The sequence below is a fragment of the Nothobranchius furzeri genome, chromosome 3 (assembly GCF_043380555.1).
Source record: "Nothobranchius furzeri strain GRZ-AD chromosome 3, NfurGRZ-RIMD1, whole genome shotgun sequence".
Lineage (NCBI taxonomy): Eukaryota > Metazoa > Chordata > Actinopteri > Cyprinodontiformes > Nothobranchiidae > Nothobranchius > Nothobranchius furzeri.
The window spans coordinates 88,383,772-88,404,565 of NC_091743.1; the positions used below are offsets into that span (position 1 = coordinate 88,383,772).

Sequence of the window (20,794 nt, forward strand, 5' to 3'; positions counted from 1 at the left end):
GGGATGTTAGCAATGCCGATGGAAGAAAACCTATGGAGGAGAATGGAATGGGATATTGTGTCAAAGGCCGCACTCAGATCAAGGAGGACCAGGATGGATAGTAGACCGGAATCAGCAGCGATGAGGAGATCATTAGTTATTTTGAGGAGGGCTGTTTCTGTGCTGTGAAGTGGGCGGAAACCGGACTGGAAGGGTTCATAGAAGGAGTTTAGTGTCAGATGGGTGTGGAGCTGGGTAGCGACTATTTTTTCTAAAACTTTGGAGACAAAGGGTAGGTTGGAGATGGGGCGGAGATTAGTAAAAATGTTAGGATCCGAACCAGGTTTTTTAAGTATTGGAGTAACTGCAGCAGTTTTGAAGATAGAGGGAACAATACCGGAGGAAAGGGATGCGTGTATGAGAGCGGAGACGAGAGGGAGCAGGGAGGGGAGGCAGGATTTAACCAAGGCCGTGGGAAGGGGGTCGAGAAGGCAGGTAGGAGGCTTTGACTTGTGGATAACATCTGATATCTCAGAATCACTGGGAAGTTGGAAAATGGAAAATAACTGTGTTGGTTCGGGAGGATCATATGGGGAGGTAGGGGGGATGCTTTGGTTGATTGCACGGTGAATGTTTATTATTTTTTCGTTGAAGAACAGAAGAAGGGCCTTACAGGTAGCAGTAGAGCACATGTGTGGGGGCAGAGTATCGGACGGCCGGTGAATTTTATTGATAATGGAGTACAGTGACCTAAGCCCCCTTCAGACAGGCCATGAAAAACGGAAATGTTCCGGACTCTGTCCGTAAGACCTTTGTGTCTGAATACAAACATCCGGATAACGTGTTCCGGAATTTATCCGGACGAAGCCCCTAGTAACAGGTCCGGACTTGTTACGGACAGGGTGGCTGATTCAGACTGGTGAGGTAAAGTTCCGGACAAGGGGGAGGGGGAGGGGACCGGGGGACGCTGTGTGCACCTATATAGCTCGCTGCTGTAGAATGCGGCGAACCACGGCAGCTCGCCTCCTACGGTACCGTCTAGACGCGTGACGGAGCGCTTCACACCGCTTCAGTGATTCCTTTAACCATTGAGCTTCATCATCGAGGTCTCTTATGCATCTTTGTATGCGCAGAATTATGCTTAAGCGCCTCGTGATTTTTATCCTGAGAGGCGCTATAGAAATGATATTTTCTTCTTCTTCTTCTTCTTCTTAACATGAGTCCAAACCCCCCCGCCGCCGTCAGACATCTGGAACTTTTCCCTGCTGTGTGAACGCAGCCGAAAGGACAAGTTCCGGTACAAAAGTGGTGTGTCTGAAAACACAGTTCCGGTTAAAAACCGGATTCAATTGTCCACAAATGTTCCAGAATGTCTATATGAAAAGGGCTTTAGTGTTGCCTCAATTGGAGTTGATTAGACAGGAGTAATACTGTTGTTTGGTTAGTATAATTAAGTTCTTATACTGAGTCATATGATTTTTATATAGTTCTTTGTGAATGGTGAGACCAGTTTTCCTGTAGAGGCGTTCAAGCTGCCTGGATTTGGTTTTCAGCGTCCGGAGTTGAGGGGAAAACCAGGGAGCAGATTGACAGAAAGTAACAGAACAGGTTTTAACTGGAGCAAGGGAGTTTAAAATGTGAGCTAACTAGTAATTGTAGAGAGCAGCCAGGTCATCAGGAGAGGAGAGATTGCCCGGTAGCTGAATATTATCAATATAGGAGGATAAAGTGTCGATACTGATGTCCTTTATATTCCTAAAAGAAATGAGCCGGGTTGGTTTGGTAAAAGAAAGCTGGGTTACAATATTGAAAGAAATAAAATAGTGTTCAGTGATGTGGAGATCATCAGCTGCACAGTTAGGAGGGGTGGGACCAGAGCAGCACAGCAGATCCAGGCAGTGTCCTTTGGAGTGAGTTGGAAAGTTGATGTGCTGATTAAATCCAAGGCTGTCCAGGCAGGATGAAAAGACTTTGGTGAGGGGAAGATCGCTGTTGTCCATGTGTATGTTAAAATCTCCAAGCACTATTACATTAGATGAGAGTGTAGATAAATGAGTGAGCAGTACTGAGACTTCTGACAGAAAGTCTTTGTGAGGTTTAGGGGGGCGGTTGATTAATCCAATGATAGTGGGGGTAGGTCCATTAAGTTTAAAAACCAAATACTCAAAGGAATTAAAATCAGAGACAGACACTGGCAAAACTTTCCAATTCTCGCGAGACCTCCTCCGCGAGAACCGCGTGGTTTGGTGAGGTAAACAAACCCGGGAGGAGTAGCGTCGTTGAGCTGGGAGAAATCAGCTGGCTGCTGCCAAGTTTCGCAAAGGCACATGAAGTCGATTCCACGGTCCTTGATGAGATAGTGAATGAGATGACCTTTCCCAGCGAGAGAGCGGATGTTGAGAAGGCCGAAGTTGACGGTGGTGCTGTCACATCCATGAGTGTTAGCTGTCCTGGCGAGGCTGGCTAACGAGGAGTGATCAGCTGTTCGGCGGTATGAGTTCCTGTGAGGACGACGGCGAGTGGTGGACCAGAAAAATTGATTGAAGCAGAGTTGTGGTAGTGGAAATTCCTGCGTGAGCCGCGGTGGACATATCTCCGATGGAGAAGATGAGAGATGTCCAGGTCGAGGTGCAGTGAAGCCGGTGGAGATCCAGGGCGGTGGCGAATCCTGAGGAGCTCAGAGGCAGTGTACTGGAGGAAGCCAGCAGCAGGTCGGTGGAAGATGAATGATAAAATCCAGATGAGTGCGGACCACACGTGAATAGAGTTGGTCCACATAATAGAGGTTAGGATTGATATAGATATCCACAGTCCAGTCAACAATCCGATAGTGTCAGTCCAACATATAAAATCAAATCAAATCAAAGTTTACCGGTGAGCAGCGGCAGCCAAACGCGCCAGCGTTCACTCAATTCCGTGGGCGTCAATATCCATATTTGATAAATATCACGATAAATAACATACAACTGTTTGTATTTTAACATCGTCCTTGTAGTTTTATAAGCTGATAATTAAACTGAAGCAAACATCTTTACTGTGAACTAAATTTACTGTGTATCTTCATTCCTTTTGCCGTCCTTTTTACTTTGATTTTTCCTACTGGGAAGTTAGAATTTCCAAGGAGTATGTGAACACACCATTAGCTGATAACAATGGCGGCAATGGAAGCTAACATATCAAGCTAACGTTATCTTAAACAGTTTATTTAGCTGCTGGAGCAGATTAAAACGATGATGCCTCACACTTAGATCGTTGTCGCTGGTTTCATCTTCACCCAATCACCCGTCACATTTAGTAAAGTGAAGCCAAACTTTAGAGCGCGTTCATGTTCTTCCAGTTGGAAATTCGGAGTTCCGAGGAGAAAACGAACGCACCATTAGCAGAACGGAAGCTAACAAATCAAGCTAACAAATTCAATTCAAAGACACTTTATTAATCCCAGAGGGAAATTAGAGTTTCAGTACACACAATTCAGAGATCAGACATACATGGGCAAGACACATGACAAGAATTGGTGACTGTGGTCATTCGCAACCCTGAGTCGCGCTACCTTAATAGTGATGAGAGGGTTACATGAGGAATTGATCCGGGAGGAGGGAAAAAAGGCACTTCACGTCTGCCTCCTAAGAGTTATCAGTGCTTTCTGACAAAAAAATTTAAACCAATGGTGTAGAAACCCCTGGGAATATCAAGACATCGTTATCTAATTAGATGCTTTCTCAGTCAAGTAGGATGTTCTTGTTAAACATTGTGCATTTTTAGTTCCTCCCTGCTGATTTCTATATTTCTTCACTGTTTTGCTCCTGACTCATGTTATATTAGTACTAGTGCTAGGTGATATTTTACTGCTTGGCGCTATAGCAACTGTTTCTAGGTGACTTTACACCAACTTAAGTGACTTTTTTTTTGGTGTGTTTCCACTACTGGACCTTCAGGTTAAATTTACAGGATCTTCCCAGCTTGCTCGAGTCTCCACTTCACCGGGGCGACCGGACGGCCATTTACCAGGCCCTTTTGGAGTACCTGAAAATGGTTAGGTATTCGGAGTTACCCAGTGGAGTAGCTGAGCGGGACTTTAGGTTAACTCACGCTGATTGGTTGTAACACCATAGGAAATGACATCAGCATACGCTGTCCAAAACAAACAGATTTAGAAGAGTTGCTTGTGAAGCAGAATAGAAGCAAAAGAAAATAAGCACTGATCAAGCTGTTACTAAACTCAGAAGAACATGGCCGAATCCAGGGCTCTGTTGTCTCACATAGCGCAAAAAAGTAGCTTCTTCTGGTCATTGAACTCCACATTTTACATCATGCAGCTGCACTCATCCTCCAAATGATTTGAATTATACCATACTTCAACACAATTAAACTTTTAAAACTCATATTTCTGCATTTCTGCTGTTCAGGAACATACAATCATATAATTTTCCACATCTGCTTGATCCTATTAAAGGTCTTGGGGAGCTGCTTGTCTACCTCCAGTGGGTGACAGGTGGAATTACATCTGGATGGGTCACCAGTCTGTCACCGGTAACAGACTGGTGACAGAGGGAAATAACCATGTACATACACTGAGGGCCAAATTGCATTTACCAGTTAATCTAACATGAACCAAGACCCACGCAGAGCACAGGAAGAAAAACGTAAACATGAAGAGAACAAGCTAACTCCACACACAGAGGCCCAAGCTGGGAATCAGACCTGTGATGTCTTTGCTGTGACACAACAGGGTTAACCCACTGTTCCACCACGCAGACCTGTTCAGTAACACAGAAAAGGGGCAATAATAATACATCAGTGCATCTCAAACCCTCATATTACTTAAAGGGTAGATATCATGCTATTTTAAACCTTTGAGAGCAAAGGGAGGCACCGCATATGATAAACTACTACCTCTGGCACTGTTGACATGTCATTTATCTTAAATACAAGTTATTTTCCTGAATTCATAACCGGAAATGAAACGTTTAAAGAAATGAAGTTTGTTTCAGTGAAACTCTGCCCACGCCTGCTCTGACAAACGCACCTACAACTTAGACCAGCCTGCTGTTGTATTGACCTTTGTAGTCCAGTGTGGTTTAAGTGACTGCCTTTCAGTGGCGGCTCATCCATAGGGGGCCCCGCCCCACCAGTTTCACACGAAGAAGAAAAAGAAGATAGGGATCACAAAATACATTAACAAAAAAAAACATGATAACTAAACAATCTATGCATCATACAGACTATAAGCATTCTCTACCGTAGACCTATGCCAACTGGCGCATGCATGCTGGAACCCCGCTCCAGTACAGAGAATAGTAGAGCCTTTGGGGGCAGAGGTACTGTGACTGAAACCAGGTGGTCTCAGTTCAGGATGCTCACCTGGAACCGGAAGCTCCCCACAGGTCATCGATCACTCTAGCCACTGCACTACCAAGTCTGCTACATGACAATAGTTGCCTAAGACACTTACCCCAGCTTTCCACTGGCTGTGAAAGCGGTCACGTAACATAATAGCGGCGATCTACCCGCGAGCTCATTCCCAACCTGGAGCAATTCTGACACGAAACGGGAGTGAAAGCGTTCCACACAGCTGAGACGTCACAAAACCACGGGAGAACTGCAACACCACACGCGATTTCAGACGCTCACAAACAATAATAAACAAGAAGAAAGACAGCTGCATGCATGAAAAAATGTCTGTGGGTTATTTTCTGTTCTGTTTACGTCGGTCACATAAGTTCACAGGAAATGACGTACTGCGTATGACCTTTACGTTCTAGTTCTACACTAGGGCTGGACATAAAAAAAAGGTACATTGATAAAATATTTTTATAGCGAATGATGTCCAATATTATTGAAAAACATTTTAAAAGTTGTAGAAAAAATATTGTACGTGCAGCCCTGGCCATTTTATTTGTGGTATTTGTATTTTTTCTCCGCCTCTTCGCACTCCTCCTCATCTTGCTGCCTCTTGCTCTGTTTTGGTTTGAGGGGAGGGCCCGGTGACGTAGTGTGCCCAAGTCTGTGCTTTTGATTGGTTAGGAATAAGTAGTGAGTCTAGTTTGCTGCTACCTGATAAGGAAACTTTTTTTCCGAGTTTTATTGACCCATTTTTTTTCTATCACACTACACGCCTATCAATAGATATATTGAACTATTGGATTATCATCCAGCCCTATTCTACACTGCTTTTGAGTTCTAAACTGCAGAGCTTGACGTGTTTTGGAAAGCGTAAGGCGTCAAAAAAAGACTTGAAACGTAATGATGGCGTGCCCTAGCTTCAGGGGCGCGTCCAAAACGTCAGACTTAGTGGCCGGTAGAAAGGAATTCATAAACTATATTGGTGGCTAATTGCAGCGTAGTACGTTTCGCAGCCATTACGCGAAGCTTTCATGTGCAGTGGAAAGAAGGGGATATCCTATGCAGGCCAGGGGAGGCAGGTTTCAGATCAGAGACTAGCTTCTGGGAGAGGAGACGAGCCTGATGACACAATTAACCCTTTGATGCATGAATTATGAAATTTTCAACCATGATTTTTTTAAACAATTTTTTTTCATTTGTCTTTAGGTGTGAATAAAACAAATTTCAACAAATATTTTTTGCAAAATTTTATCATTTACAAATAATTTATTACATGTCCACCTCAGTGGACAGCGTGCATTCTGAGCATGAAATATGTTGGCTTGGCTTACTGAAGTCCAAATGGAGGGGCTCAAATGCAATAAAGTCTTCAACAGCTGTGCTTAATAGCAAAAACAAATAACAATTTTGAGTACCTGTCCACTGTAGTGACCATTATGCATCAAAGGGTTCATTTCCATTGGCGCTTTACAAGATCTTCAAAGTAAAACTCTAAATTTGCAACTGAAACAGGAAAATGCATGAATGCAGTCAAAAACAGGTCACATGATAAAAAGCTCAAAAAGACATGATAAACATTTGATTGACAGACCCATGAAAATGTGCAGATTAGAACATAAATTACAAAAACTAAAGCAGCTGCAGGTAGAAAGAAGTCATTATTTGTTCCTTCAGAATTATTAATCTGCTCTACTGTTAAGAGCCCATGACTTCCTATGCTGTTCCTGAGAGAAAGCTCCATGTGGTCCGCCCACATACAAGCACCGGGAACCTCAGGAGGGTCTCACTGGGATTCTGATTAACACATCGGATTAACACTAGCAGATGTGGACAGAGATCGACTGTAAAGAGGAGAGTATTTCTTCCTTATTTAACACACTGATTGTGAAGTCTGAATAGGGATGCATCCCTTCATTGTTCACAGGGAAGGGATGCGTCCTCACCACATTACATAACACCTGGTCAAACACCAGAGAAGGACGTACAATTTCATGAATCTGACACTAAGAACTGTAGCACCTGCAGTGGTGATACAGGAAGTCTCTTTTCTTTCAGATTCAAGATGACCAGGTGCCCTCGTTTTTATCCCTCTACAGTAAAACTAATGAAGGAATGCTCTCGTTCCTCTAGCTGAAAAATCCGGAATTTCACACTGACAGCTTTTATTGCATTCCCTCTGTAAGAAAAAAGCCCAGTTAGACCCACATTGATGTGACTAGTAAGTATCCTTCATTAGACAAAATTACAACCAAAGCTGAAGTGTGCTGTTATTTTTTTAGAGGTGACGTGTGGCTAGCGCAGTGCCGTGAGAGAGGTGCTTGAGGGTGAATAAAAAGGAGGAAGCCATTTGACTAATCTGTGTGGAGGATAAAGATCTTACATGAAGGCTGAACACTCTGCCTCTGGTGAACTGGTAATATTAGGAACTACATAAAAATTAAAAACACATTAAGAACTTGACATTTGTATTTGACTAAATGCTCATGTGAAACAGCATGTTCAGCAGACAAACGCTCTTACAGTGGCAACACAAACATTCAGAATCTCCTCTCATCAGCTGCTAAAAACATGAACTCACCAGATGCACTTAGTTAATAACATGTTATAATACTGGACAGCTGTCTTACCTGTGCTGTAAATGCTCTTACTTATGAATATTCTTTCATAAAAGCTGCCTTAATGCTTTTCAAAGTGTCTAATGGCAAGCTACCTTCTCAATACATTTTTTTTTATAATTTTGGTGATAAATAATAAAATGTTTTATATACTGTCTTTAGCATCAGGACTGTACGGTGGAAGACCGCCATGCTTCTAAAGAGCATCAAGAGTCTGAAGCACAAACTTCTCTCTGTTTTCTGCAGCTCACAATAACACCAGATGCTCCACATCAGGTAACTAATGTTGGGTGACATTATCATAAATCCCAAATGTGATAGACAATAAAGTTATTTAAAAACTACAATACTGACCCACTGGGATGTGAAAAACTACATTTCAGGTCAGTCTAGTTTGTTCATGTTAAAGTTCTTATATCAAGCACTTATGTTATAAACTAGATTTACACAAAAATACACAAAAACAAAGTGACATAAAATAAAAAGCAAATATAAAGACTTTATTAACCAGTTATGCACCATAATGTGAACAGCTACTCATCAACTTCTGATTAAGAAAAAGCTGACAGTTGTAATAAGAATTATTCAAATGTGCAGGCTGGAGTGATATTTGTGACGCTACTTATTACATTTTCACAGGAACTAACGCAAAAAGTCTAATTCTATTAAATTACAAAACTCCACCATCACCAAACAGAACAGATCTGATTCAGGAAAATCTTCCCTCAAAAACAGCTTTATAAGCATCATCGTCACGTGTTTAAAACAGTACAACAGTAAAAGTCAACAAACTAACACGGATAATTAATTTATAACAGAAAAAGAAACAAACGCGACAACAGACGCGGCTTCATTCAGCCCGATGCTGACATGTCAGCGGCTAGCAGCTAATGCTAATAGCACTTTACTACGGTTTTATACGCACTTCACGGTGAAAACCTGAAGCCATTCACGGTTCCCATGTGAATTTACAGTCACGGGTACAACAGACGATAAGCAGCGTTTACTTTGTAGCATCCCTTTTATTTTATTTTAAACTTTCATAACTAGTTCACGCTGCCCGACACCAGCCCGTCGTGGGTTATTTTATTGAGGCAAAAGAAACTGGAATATCGATTTCGAAAGTTAACATTTGCACTTCACATATTCGTGTAGAAGCAGCCCCGACAGTAAATGTGCACACGTGGAGTAAAACAAAGCAGTAATAAATCGCTAAGTGACTGTTTGTGTGTTTTAACATGTTGTGACGTTCTTCCAAACTTGACGCACGCACGAAGCCATTGAAGGGGCTAGCTTTAGTTAGCGGCTAAATGAACAGACAGCTAGCGGCTAGCTAGCCGTCCCCATGTCGAAAACGAACAATCACATTGTGTGAAAGGGAGTGTGTAAGAAGAGGGTGTCTCAAAGATTTAAAAAATGCGTTACCTCCAACTCGGTACATGTTAGCCGCCATCCTCTTGTAACCTTTTATCTAAATCAGTCCCAGGGTAATCCCCGCTTGGGTAAAAAACATCAACGGGGATCTGTGTTATTCCTTCATTTATCTCAGACACCCCCGCCGCGAAACAAAGCCGGCTCCGGGCACAAGCCGAGCTGTGGCGGGTAAAAAGTTAAAAGTTTCCGTGACTAATGCTCCGGAGCTTGTCCCCCAAAATACAAGTATTCTTTTTTCCGGCCCCTCGGACGACCTTCTTATCCTCTTCCTCACTAACTCACTCATTCACACACTGCTAGCCTATCTCTTACTCCACTCTTCCTCCCATCCTCCGCTCCAAGCTTCGTCCTCCTCTTCTTCACCTCCGCTCAGTTCACACACACACGCGCGCGCGCGCACACACACACACACTGGTTCCCTTCGCTCGTGCGCTGATCGTCACCTTCGGAAATTGTCGTGAATCTCCGGAAAACGTTTCGCTCGGCCACATAAAATCACAAAAAATGCTCAGGTGTGAAACAACTCCTTTTCAGTTGTGATGTTGTCAACATGCTTTGTTTTTTCAAATACACAGAAACATTAATAAACACATTGTCATAAATAAATAAAAAATAAAATAATTTGATATCAACCTGGCTGAGCAGCCATCAGCCATGAGGGACTAGGGGGTTTGAGAAGACACAGCAGATACACATATTTACATAGACCAACTGGAGTGTGCGTCCTTTCTATTTTATTGAAAATAAAAAGTTAATAGCAGGAAAAGGAGAATGTAGTACGCCAGCTTATGGACCCTCCTGGAAGGCGTCACAGCGGAAAAGACCGCCAGACCTGGTGTAGCTTCTCTGGAGAGAGAAACACTGAATGCAAACAGCTGAAATAACAGGAAATATTGTAATTGTAGAGTAGTGGAAAAAAGAGAGTAGCAGAGTGTGGGAAAGTGGCCAGTATGTCTTTCATCATTCTAAGCCTATAGCAGCATAGCTACTGAAGGAGGCATTTGACACGCAGAGCCAAGGAGGACTGTCTTTATAGATTGTTTCAGGCTGTGCCTGATTTTAATAACTCATGAATATGGCTAACTATCTGATAATAATGAAATGAACACATATTCCATTGATGAAACAAATGAAACACGTATTGCATTTTGATCTGACCAGTGGTGGCTCATCCATAGGGGCGCTAGGGCGCCGCCCTTCCTGTCCTGAGGGGAGAAAAAAAAATTAAAAAGACAATTAAACTAAAATATATATTCATATATTTAATAATAAATGAGTTATTTTTCCGTAACTGTGAGTGCCCACATGCAATATGATTTATTTTCACTAGTCTCTCTATAAACAGTGAATTTCATCCACCAGACACACTTTCACTCCTAGGGCACGGGGAAAAGTGCCCCTGAACTACAGCTAAACAGCAAATAGTACTTGGTTGCTAGGGAGAAGTCGTGACTTCTGGGCCAATCAGCATCCATGAACTGAACGTCTTCAGGGCATTGGTCAACAGCTTCCCTGCTACAGAAAGCTAGTATGCAGAAAGTGCAGGATCTCATTTTCTTCCTCTCTGTCACTCCCTAATTTAGATACACCTGATGTCAGGGGCGGATTTAGGACTGAAGAAGATCCGGGGCTTAACACACGCGCGCACGCACGCACACACACACACACAGATGACACGCACTAGTCAACATCATATTTGTCTTGTACCACATAATTTTTAATCTGAAGCTACACATTAAGCATTTTCAGGGCAGAGTATTGTTCCTGTTAGCGTTTAGTGTGGGATGATAGTAAATATTCCCTTTCTTTCTCCATCAACTTTACCTGATAAGCTAACTTTAGGCAAACCAGCAGCACAACAAATATTTTCAAATAAGACTCACAAACCTGAGTCAGCACCAGTCTCATCAAAGCTGGGGTTGTGTCGTTGTACTTTTGGTCTAAAAACGTCCTTATGTCCATCTTCACTCATGCGTTTCAGGCAGAGAGTGTAGAAGAAGCCGGCTGCTGAAGGGCTTCTTCTTCAGTGGTGGAGGCTCAGGCAGGCTGTATACAAACTACTGCCAGCTGCTCCCTCTCTGTTGGACTTTGGTACTGCATGTTACTTCCACGTTTTAGATCCGGGGCTTTTCATGAAACATCCGGGGCTTCAGCCCAAGTAGCCAGGCCTAACGCCGCCCCTGCCTGATGTTAGTTTAACAGAGCTGCCATTATACCTGCAGCAGTTGCTGTAAAATGTGTTTTTTCCTTCTCATTGTATATATATATATATATGTGTGTGTGTGTGTGTGTGTAAGATTTAAAGGAGTGGTTCATTTGTTAAATCAACACATTTGCAGTGGTCTCTAGAAGGAAGGAATACCTTGTAAGTTGTTCTCCGGGGAAAAATATACTGACGCACCATTTCTCAGAACTAAAAGTTGCCTATATCACAGATGAGCTTCAGACGGCTAGTTTTGGTGTCTTATTTCCTGATATTTGGACATCTCGCCTCAGATTGGATAACAACGACAAGACCATCACTGACTTGCAACTTTTTGTTTTATCTCCACACATAACACAAGCCGGGAGGAGCTCCTGCCATGTGGCGGTTTTGCTAGATGTTTTCTGCTGAAACCTGACATTAAAACAACGACAGCCAAGTTCTTCAGTATTCAAGATCAGTGAGTCCATTGTCCAATCCCAATACTCGCACTGAGCCCTACGGTCTTCTGTGAGGTGCACTTGGAGGACATGCATTGTAAGGCTTCGAATGTGTGGTACACAAGTGTGCAAATAATTGCTGAAGTCAGAAAGGGAGCTTTGCGTCATCGACCGCAACGCATGCTGGGATGGTAGTCGCTGTGCTACTTTAAAAACAAAAACCTTTATTAACAACTATCAAACAAACAACCAAACAATTATTTGAAATACATTTACATTCATTGCTCCTTTGTCTAAAACATTCAGGGCTTCAACTAATCATTCTAAAATGAACTACTTTCATTTAAAATTACTTATTTTCAGAAAAGGCACTTGAGCTTTTTCTCCTGCAGCAATGGATTGTGGGTAATACCCTTTGCATCCATGTGGATTTGGGTGAAATGCAGATCAAGGACGCAAAACGGGCATGATCAACTTCTGCACTCGAGAATCGGGACTCCCTACGCACTCGCACCCCTGCCTGAGATCGCACAATCAAAGGGTGTGTAAAAGAAGTTAATTTACATCTAATTAAGGACCCGTAAGACGTAAGATTCCATAGTAAATATGAAATCAATTTTACAGACCATTGGGTTATTTTAACCAGAAGATTGGAACGTTTTACTACAGGGATTATGTAACACTTGTATTAAGTCAGAGGCAAGAGAAGAGAGAGTCACTTTTAAAGTGTTTAAGAAGATTTATTTCTACACAATTCTACACAAGACTAACTCTGACTAAGTGATGAATGGATCTGGTGTAATGAGACGTGAGATGGATGGTGTATGTGTGTGATGTTAATCAGAACTCTCGTATCCGGAGAAGCAAGTCTGAATGATGTTGTGATGTTTTGCTCTTAAGCTATGATCAGAGTTTGATTATAAACACATGAGACGCCATTTTGTCGCTCCACACATACCCTTGATGAGACCTCCGTAAAGATCCAGAATGCCAGGTCCTCGGACCCCCCTTTTGGTACCGGAGCCGGTGAAACAGCGTCAGCAGTACGACAGACTAGTCTTTGGATTGTCTCCAGGTAAAAAGCAACAGTTGGTTCACAGCGTCAGATGGACCCAGAGGGTCAGTGAGTTCAGCTTTTATTCTGAAAGGAACCGTTGCTTGGTTGGTAAAGTGCAACAAATTTTATCCAGCTTGTTGGTTCTTTGCTTAAAAAGGAAGTCCGGGTGGCCGGTCCGATACTTCGCTTAGCATGCGGTGAACTGCAGTGCACAGTAGAGAACTCAGAGAACTGAACTAAGATGGCGTGGGAAGTGTGGAAATGCAAGTGTTGGGCCCATGAACACTAAGTTACAGTGTGACATAGATCTGAGAGGATTTTCACAGTTATTTTATATCAGAAGCTAATGCAGGAGTTGGAGACTATTTTCATGTTCAGCCTGCATGAAAAACTCAGATTGACCAATTTAAAAATGGAATGTTTTTTCAGTCAACCACACCTTTAAAACAGGACACCCAATTCAATTTCTATGTTGTGTTAGTGCCACCTACTGATAAAGCTGAGTATTGTGTTTTGAGTTGCTACTGAGGAACTACTGCCTGCATACATGACACATGACCTGCACTTCTATAGCAGCTTTCTTAGTCAGACAAGCTCTAAATGCTTTACACTACAGTAAATCCTTCATTCACACACCAATGGTGACATGTTACAACAGCCACAGATGCTCCAGGCTGCCAAACACGTTCCACTGGTCCTGAACACCTGGGTTCAAACCACCAACCCTGACCCACAGTCACCCCATGCATCGACTTTGCCTCTTGCCCAGGCCCCCACAAACCTCGGATTTTGTGATTATCTCATGTTTTACCCAACCCTAGCCTCGCCAAAGCTAGTCTGCACGCATCACTGCCCTGCCCAGGATCAACTCTTGATTCAAATCGGACTCAGAAACCTTTAAGCGTAATTATTCTACATGTTCTTATATGTTCTTCAGAGTTCTGCCGCAGACTCTGGCTGGTGCAGTTTTCAGGTCCATAACTCCCTGATCCACAGCACTGAAGTCATAATTAGATCTTTGTTTCCACTGAAGAGGTAGAAAATACTTCCATAACATAATCACACTAATCTTGTACTGAGATGTTGTTGGAGTATCAAACTTCATTCACATGCTGAACCTTCTTAAACATACTTTTTACTACAATCACTTTTGGTAAAGTCAAATTTAAAATTCCCACCAAACTGAGACATTCCAACAGTTTTATGCTTTTATTGGCTTTTTGCTTTTGTAAGATCAGTTAGAATCAAACACGGTTAAACATTCGTTTACATCCCATCTACATTATTCCCAAAGCTTTAACAGGAACACCTGGTGATCTAGTCCTAACTAGCAGCAGGTCTCTGCTGAACAGAGATCCGACCCGGCAGCTCCGTTCATGGGCCACCACTGTCCCCTAGTGACGACTTACACACAACACACCGTACAGTCTACCCTTTTAGAACTTGCACTAAGCAACATGGAGAGCAAAAATAACTTTATAAACAGACGGATCTATTGCCACAAACACCATTTGGAAAGAGATTCAACATTGATTTAAATGGAAAGGGTTCGTCTCCTCCTCATCTATGATGAGGATAAACTCAGCTTGGTCCCGAACTTGGATGTTCAACAAACACTGTAAAAAAAAACAAGTCAAACATCTTTGTCATCACCTGTTGTAAATGGCTTCAGCAACACTTTAGTTCATTTGACGACTTAAGAAGAACCAAAGAAAAAGTTAAAAACCAACCAAACATGACTTTGTATGGTTCCTCGCTGCAAACGCAACAGAATGTTTACAGGAAGTAGTACACTGGTCAGTTTCATAAGGACCTACATGTTTCAGGCATGATATCAATATGGTCCTTTTCTCTGAAAAAAAAAAGTCAAGATGAAACTGACAGCAGAGGTCAAAATCCATGGATGCAGCCCTCACTAGCTGGCTGCAGGCTCCGGAGAGCTGGTGGAAGTGGACGAAGCTGAGGGCAGCCTCTCCCTGCTGCTCCCTGCCCCACCTCTGACCACCCTCCACTGAAGAATGCAGGTGTCCTTCCCTCCCATTGAGAGGAGGTGGGAGTCATTGTGTGTGAAGCGGACGTTGGTGACATGGCTGCCATGACCCTCGTACTTGTGGCTTGGCGCCTGGGGAGGAAGGGTGAAAGAAAAGTCCACAACAAGAAGAAGTTTAATTTTTTTTCTATCCGAAGAGCCTCATCAATTCAAAATGAAAATGAGGAGCACCAATCTTTGAGTCTCAGAGCAAGCAGCCTCCGACAGAACCCGATCCACCCAAAGGAGAGAACGTCCCAACTGCGCTGCTCTGGGTGGCTGCATGTCGGAGTAGCTCTGTTGACTATATGTAAGTTTTGCCTTTTCTTGGGCATTTTTGCTTCTAGTTTCTCAAGAAAAACTGTATTTTTTTGGACACTTTACTTTTCTGTTTCTGGTGCTGTGAAGCTTGGAGGATTTTTACTGCTATTTTTTTTAGCTTTTTTCACTTTTTGAGCATTTGTTATGATGCGTAAACATGGCAACAAGCCGGTTTACAATCGGGAGCAGCAGATTAACATTGGAAAGTAGGGCTGCAACAACGAATCGATAAATTCGATGAAAATCGATTACTAAAAGTGTTGGCAACGAATTGCGTCATTGATTCGTTGTGTTGCACAACTCTCCCAACACCCCCCCCCCCCCCCCCCCCCTTGCGTGCAGACCGGAGAGCTGGCAGGTGTTTGGAAGAGGAACATGGCAGAAGCAGCGAGACCCAAAAAAAGTAAAAACTTCTAAAGTTTGGGAGCATTTTCAGTTAAATCAGGCGAAGACATTCGTTACCTGCAACGTTTGTAGGTCAGACTTAGCATGGCACGGGAGTACTACAGTGATGATGCAGCATCTTAAACGCAAGCATGCCGAATCATCAGCGAGGAAGGAGAGAGCTCGGTGTCCGGGTAAGTTAAAAACTTTTCAAAAGTGATTCACCCAAGCCCCGGATTATTACACAGGCTAGGCATGCCCTAAGCTCGTAAAAAAAGTCTATAAAATCGTAAGCGCAACACTATTAGATAGGCGGCGGGGGGGGGGGGGGGGGGGGGGGGGGGGGACTCGCGCTGCTGCGAACCGGTTCCGCCGTCACATTCCCGCAGAAACTGGTTGATCACACCGGGGCCAGACTACTAGCATGTGGTTTTACAACCACAATGTCCTCAGAAGCGAAAACGCTTTTAAAAGGGAGGGAGGAGTCCTAACTGTTGCTGCAGGCGTGTTGTGTGAGAGTGCAGTTATATACTGGTTAATGTATTTTTGGGTTCAGTTGCTTTCATGTGGACTAATGTGAGTCTATTTGGGATCATTGGAATGATCAGCAGCATTTCTTGATGTGACTTTATGGCAGTTGCCCAGGGTATCATCACAAGGAGGATGGCATTCATTTACTTTTGTTTTATTTGGTATTTTTTCAGTCATTTTTGGAAATAGTGATTAATTTTGATTAATTCACAGCCTATGTTTAATTACATTTAAAAATTAGTTGTTTGACATCCCCAATTATAATAAATGTCTACAGATGAGATCAAACAAAACAGATGAGAATTGTTTAACTTGGACCAAGCATTTTGGGTCACAGATAGGTGTAGCTTAGGGTCTCTGTCTATACACCTTATAAGACAATTTAGGTGGTGGCATGTTGTTTTTCTGCTATTGAACTGTTTTCTAATAATGTTGTGTTAAATAAAGTGAAGGAAGGAGAGAACTAACGTTTCCCTAGCAGTTTTAAAAAATGTCCCTATGTAATCCGATTAATCGATTAATCGTGTCGAGACCCCATCCGATTCATCAATTATCCAAATAATCGTTTGTTGCAGCCCTATTGGAAAGGCTGAAATAATACCTCAACTGAAGCCACAAATCCCAAATGAGCTAAAACGCAAGAAGCGTGGGTGCAGAGCGGGAGCAAAACGGAGACAGAGAAAGAGGAAATTCAAACCATCTCTTCCATCGATCATAATGGACAATGTGAGATCACTGGCCAACAAGATGGAGGAACTCCAAGCCCTTTCAAGGACTCAGCCAGAGTTTCGGCAGTTTTGGAACCGCTGGAGGAGATAATGCAAAGAAGGATTCTCCAGAGAATCAAGAAAATGATGGACAACCCTGAGCATTCTCTTCACAAGACTGTCCGACAACGGAAGAGTGTCTTCAGTCAGAGGCTTCTTCAGTTTGGCTGCAACACTGACCGCTACTGGAGATCCTTCCTGCCAACAGCCACTGTAATATACAACAACTCTTTGATGACTTGATTATTATTATTATTCTGAGCTACTACAGCAATCAGTTTCCCTCTGGGATTAATAAAGTAGTTTTGAATTGAATTGAATTGAACAGAAGGTGAGTGGTGTTGTGAAGTGAAGAGTGCACAGACCTCACACGATCAACCAGACATCACAAACAAGACAGAGCACTCTTCAGGTCAACACTGCTGTCCACTTCCACCTGAAGGACGAGGGACGTGCTACAGGGACAATAACAGCCTTTAACGTCAGTGATACATGCGTCCCTGATATGGACAGAGCCTCTGATAACCCTCCAGAGGAAAGCTGTGGATGATTTGTGTTCATTCACATGAACCTTTTCTGTAGAGTTTAAAGCTTCTGCCCTCTTCTCTAAAAGAGACCCGATAGGAGCCTAACTGAGCCAGGATGAGTAGGAAAACCGGTTCCTCCTCAGTTTAAACACGGCCACCAGGGCCAGACGTCATTGTGACTACAGCGTTACAGCTTCAGCTATAACTCCCCACCTGATAACTTTAAAAAACTGATTTACACAACGTACTTCCGGTGTGACCCTCTTGTTAGAAGACAAAGAAGACAACTGTGTTTGTTCTACAGCGCTGACCGCAGAGACGGCGAGCAACAAGAGGAATCATTGTCCAGAGGAGAGACAAGGATTACACAGGTAGAAGGATGCTGAGGCAGGAGCCACCAGGCAGAAGACCGAGGGGAAGAACTAAAAGGAGATCTATGGATGTAACGAAAGCAGAAATGGAGTTAGTTGGTGCGAGGGCTAGAGAAAGCAGAAGATAGGCAGATGAGTCGTTGACCCCTGAAAGGAAAGCCATTTATTTGATTGATTGTTATGGGTTAGCGTTAATCAGTTATTAGAATAATCAATAGCTGCAGCCCTAGTCCAGCATGGACAGAGTTTTACCTTCAGTTTAGGACAGGGGTATTGGAAGAGATGGACCTTACAGAAGTCATCGGCCACGGCCACCACCCTCTCACTGTGAGAGCGACACAGAGCGTTGATGTCCGTCCCATCAGAGCCTTCCAGCCACACACCTGGACGCCGCACAAACACAGTGAGCAGACTGGCTGAAGGAAACAAGCCCATCACATCCACAATACCCTACGGGTCAGGAACGTGTTTGGTGTTTCTCACCCATCACGTGAAAGCCCAGCACACACGTGTAAGAGGCCCATTCTCTGTCTTTGCTCTCAAAGCGGTTCCTCAGCAGCTTACATCCATCTCCAATTTCCCCTTTTGAAGAATAATTCCCACAAGTTCATCAGCACTATAAAATGATTGTAAATTAGCAGCACAAATGACCACATTTAAAGTCAAATAATGATGCTGTAATTAATATTTAGGGCCTAATCTGAATGTATCCAGGTTTTTAAGCTTTGACAAAGATCAGTTCACTTTCAAGGCCAGAACCTTTTCACAGCCTGTATTATTTCACCATCAATACCTTCATTTAACAAAAGCATTGATAAACATTCTCTGGATTACTTAAAAAAGTACTGTTAGTTTATCTTACAGCCTGGATAAGTCATGGATGCTGACTCACAGTAAAGGATCTCATAGTCTCCTGAATTGGACATGATGTATTTCCCATCTTTGGACCAGTCAAGGTGAGTTATGAAGCTGGAGTGTCCCTGGAGGCAGGTAGAACAGCAGTTAGGTACCACGCAGCACTGATAGGGGGCAGCGCTGAGCCCCATAGACGGAGAAACAGCTGCCAAAGGGGTGGGGTGGGGGGTGCTGACAGGTCATAAAGGTGAACTAATTAAAGTTTGATCCCTCAGAAAGGAGCTCAACACTAAAAGATGCAACAGGAGCCAGGGGGGGCTTCGTTTACAAATAAAGTTAAGGTCAAATACAACTTTCAGTTTAAATAAAAAATAAGGATTTATGCCAAAACAAGTTTAATAACATCATTTAACGTGACCTAACATGAAATAGTTGTTGGTTTTCTTCCTACGGAAGAATGGAGTGGACCGAAGCATAATTAGAGGTTTTTAACGCTGCAACAGCAAATCTACAGAACAGGCTAGCTTTAATGTGGAGATTTAAAACATAATAATAATAATAATATTAATAATAGTAATAATAATAATAATAATAACAATAATAATAATAATGGTTCTCTTTGTTTAAAAACCTCCACCAACAACACATTTTGGACCAAAAGCAACTATTGGACCACCCGGTTGTCAGTCTTGCCGAACCGCTGCACTCCCCTGGGTCCTCCACACTCACGTATTCAGCAACAGAACACCACTGGTGTGAGAGCTTCGGGACTCAATGACATCAGAGAAGGAGAAATAGCCGGCTGCTACCACATCAGCTTTAGGACAAACTACCAGAGTCCCAAATGTGTTACGAGGATCCAACAGGAAGCTGAAGGAGACCTCATAACTGCAGTGGCAGTGTGGGTCAGGGCCAGCCAGGTCTTTTCTGCTGGCCTAAACATGATCAGAATCACTAAACTGCATCTACAACTTGTCCATTTAAACTGTATTAGCTCACTCCCAACAGTTGACTCTGTTTGTGTAACGTTTCTGTGGTTTGTGTCGTGCCCTCTACATGTCTGTGTATTTTTGATTTTTCATCCGATCAGATTTAGGTGTACGTGTTGCCAGGGGAAGTCTAATCGGCCCAGGGCCTTCAGAATCAACAGAGCAGGTCTTCATTGGTTATACTGTTTAACAACAGAGCTGTTTTTTTATCAATCCGCTCTCAGATTCACCTCACAATGATGTCAGGAGTTCACCTGCCTCTGATTCCACGGTCAGAGTGACTCCTTCACTACATCCTCAGCAATCTGCGCTCATCAGCACTTTTTGAGTTTTCCTTTTAAGTGTTAACCGAAAATGGGTGACAGAGAAGGAAAATTTGATATGGTCTAGAAAATATTAAAATTTCATTTGCAAGGTGGACCTTTTCAGAGGAAAGGCTTCTGACTGCCTTCTCCATGTGTAACATGACAGTGACGGATTAGGCTGGTGAAGCCGGCACCGCCGCTGCATAAGAGTCTGAAACTCCAGCAGGTGTGCTTGTGGTGAGGAGGTTGTGCATCAGAACAGCTGAATACTGAGAACATGATCTCACTGACATGCATGTAAGTGATGCAAAAGCAACGATGTTGACAAGAAGCTAAATATGACCAGGGTTCTCCTTCGTTAGACTACCAGGAAGGAGAAGAAGGGTTCATTCAACTCACATTACACTTCCCTAGGCGGCTGTAGCAGCGGCCACTCTCAGTCACGCTGTAGATGTAGATGAAGTTGTCATGAGATCCAACAGCTAAGAAGCTTCCATCTGGAAACACAAAAGGTCATTCACACAGTTAGAGCAGGGGATTCCCACCAACCACGCTCGGGCTTCAGTAGCACGTTTTCTCTTGACTGCTTGTTTTCCTCTCTCATGTGGGCCGGAACAATAAAAGTGTCCTTTGATGTCCTTTAA

At 43.1% G+C, this 20,794-nt stretch overlaps 2 protein-coding genes across 7 annotated transcripts in view; both read right to left on the bottom strand.

Annotated features, from left to right (window-relative positions):
• mta2 (metastasis associated 1 family, member 2) overlaps positions 1-9,613 on the bottom strand; it is a 53,379-nt gene extending 43,766 nt beyond the window's left edge. For both annotated transcript variants that reach the window (XM_054733695.2, XM_054733696.2), the window contains exon 1: positions 9,363-9,613. In XM_054733695.2, the coding sequence (XP_054589670.1) occupies positions 9,363-9,390 (28 nt within the window). In that variant the 5' untranslated portion in view covers positions 9,391-9,613. The remainder of the gene's footprint in view (positions 1-9,362) is intronic.
• A 4,652-nt stretch (positions 9,614-14,265) lies between these two features.
• The window catches only part of eml3 (EMAP like 3), an 87,563-nt gene continuing 81,034 nt past the window's right edge, over positions 14,266-20,794 (bottom strand). For all 5 annotated transcript variants that reach the window (XM_015958217.3, XM_015958218.3, XM_070549743.1 and 2 more), the window contains 5 exons: positions 20,550-20,647; positions 18,894-18,981; positions 18,485-18,583; positions 18,254-18,384; positions 14,266-15,193 (listed from right to left, as the gene is read on the bottom strand). In XM_015958217.3, coding sequence (XP_015813703.1) covers positions 14,987-15,193; positions 18,254-18,384; positions 18,485-18,583; positions 18,894-18,981; positions 20,550-20,647 — 623 coding nt within the window. In that variant the 3' untranslated portion in view covers positions 14,266-14,986. The remainder of the gene's footprint in view (positions 15,194-18,253; positions 18,385-18,484; positions 18,584-18,893; positions 18,982-20,549; positions 20,648-20,794) is intronic.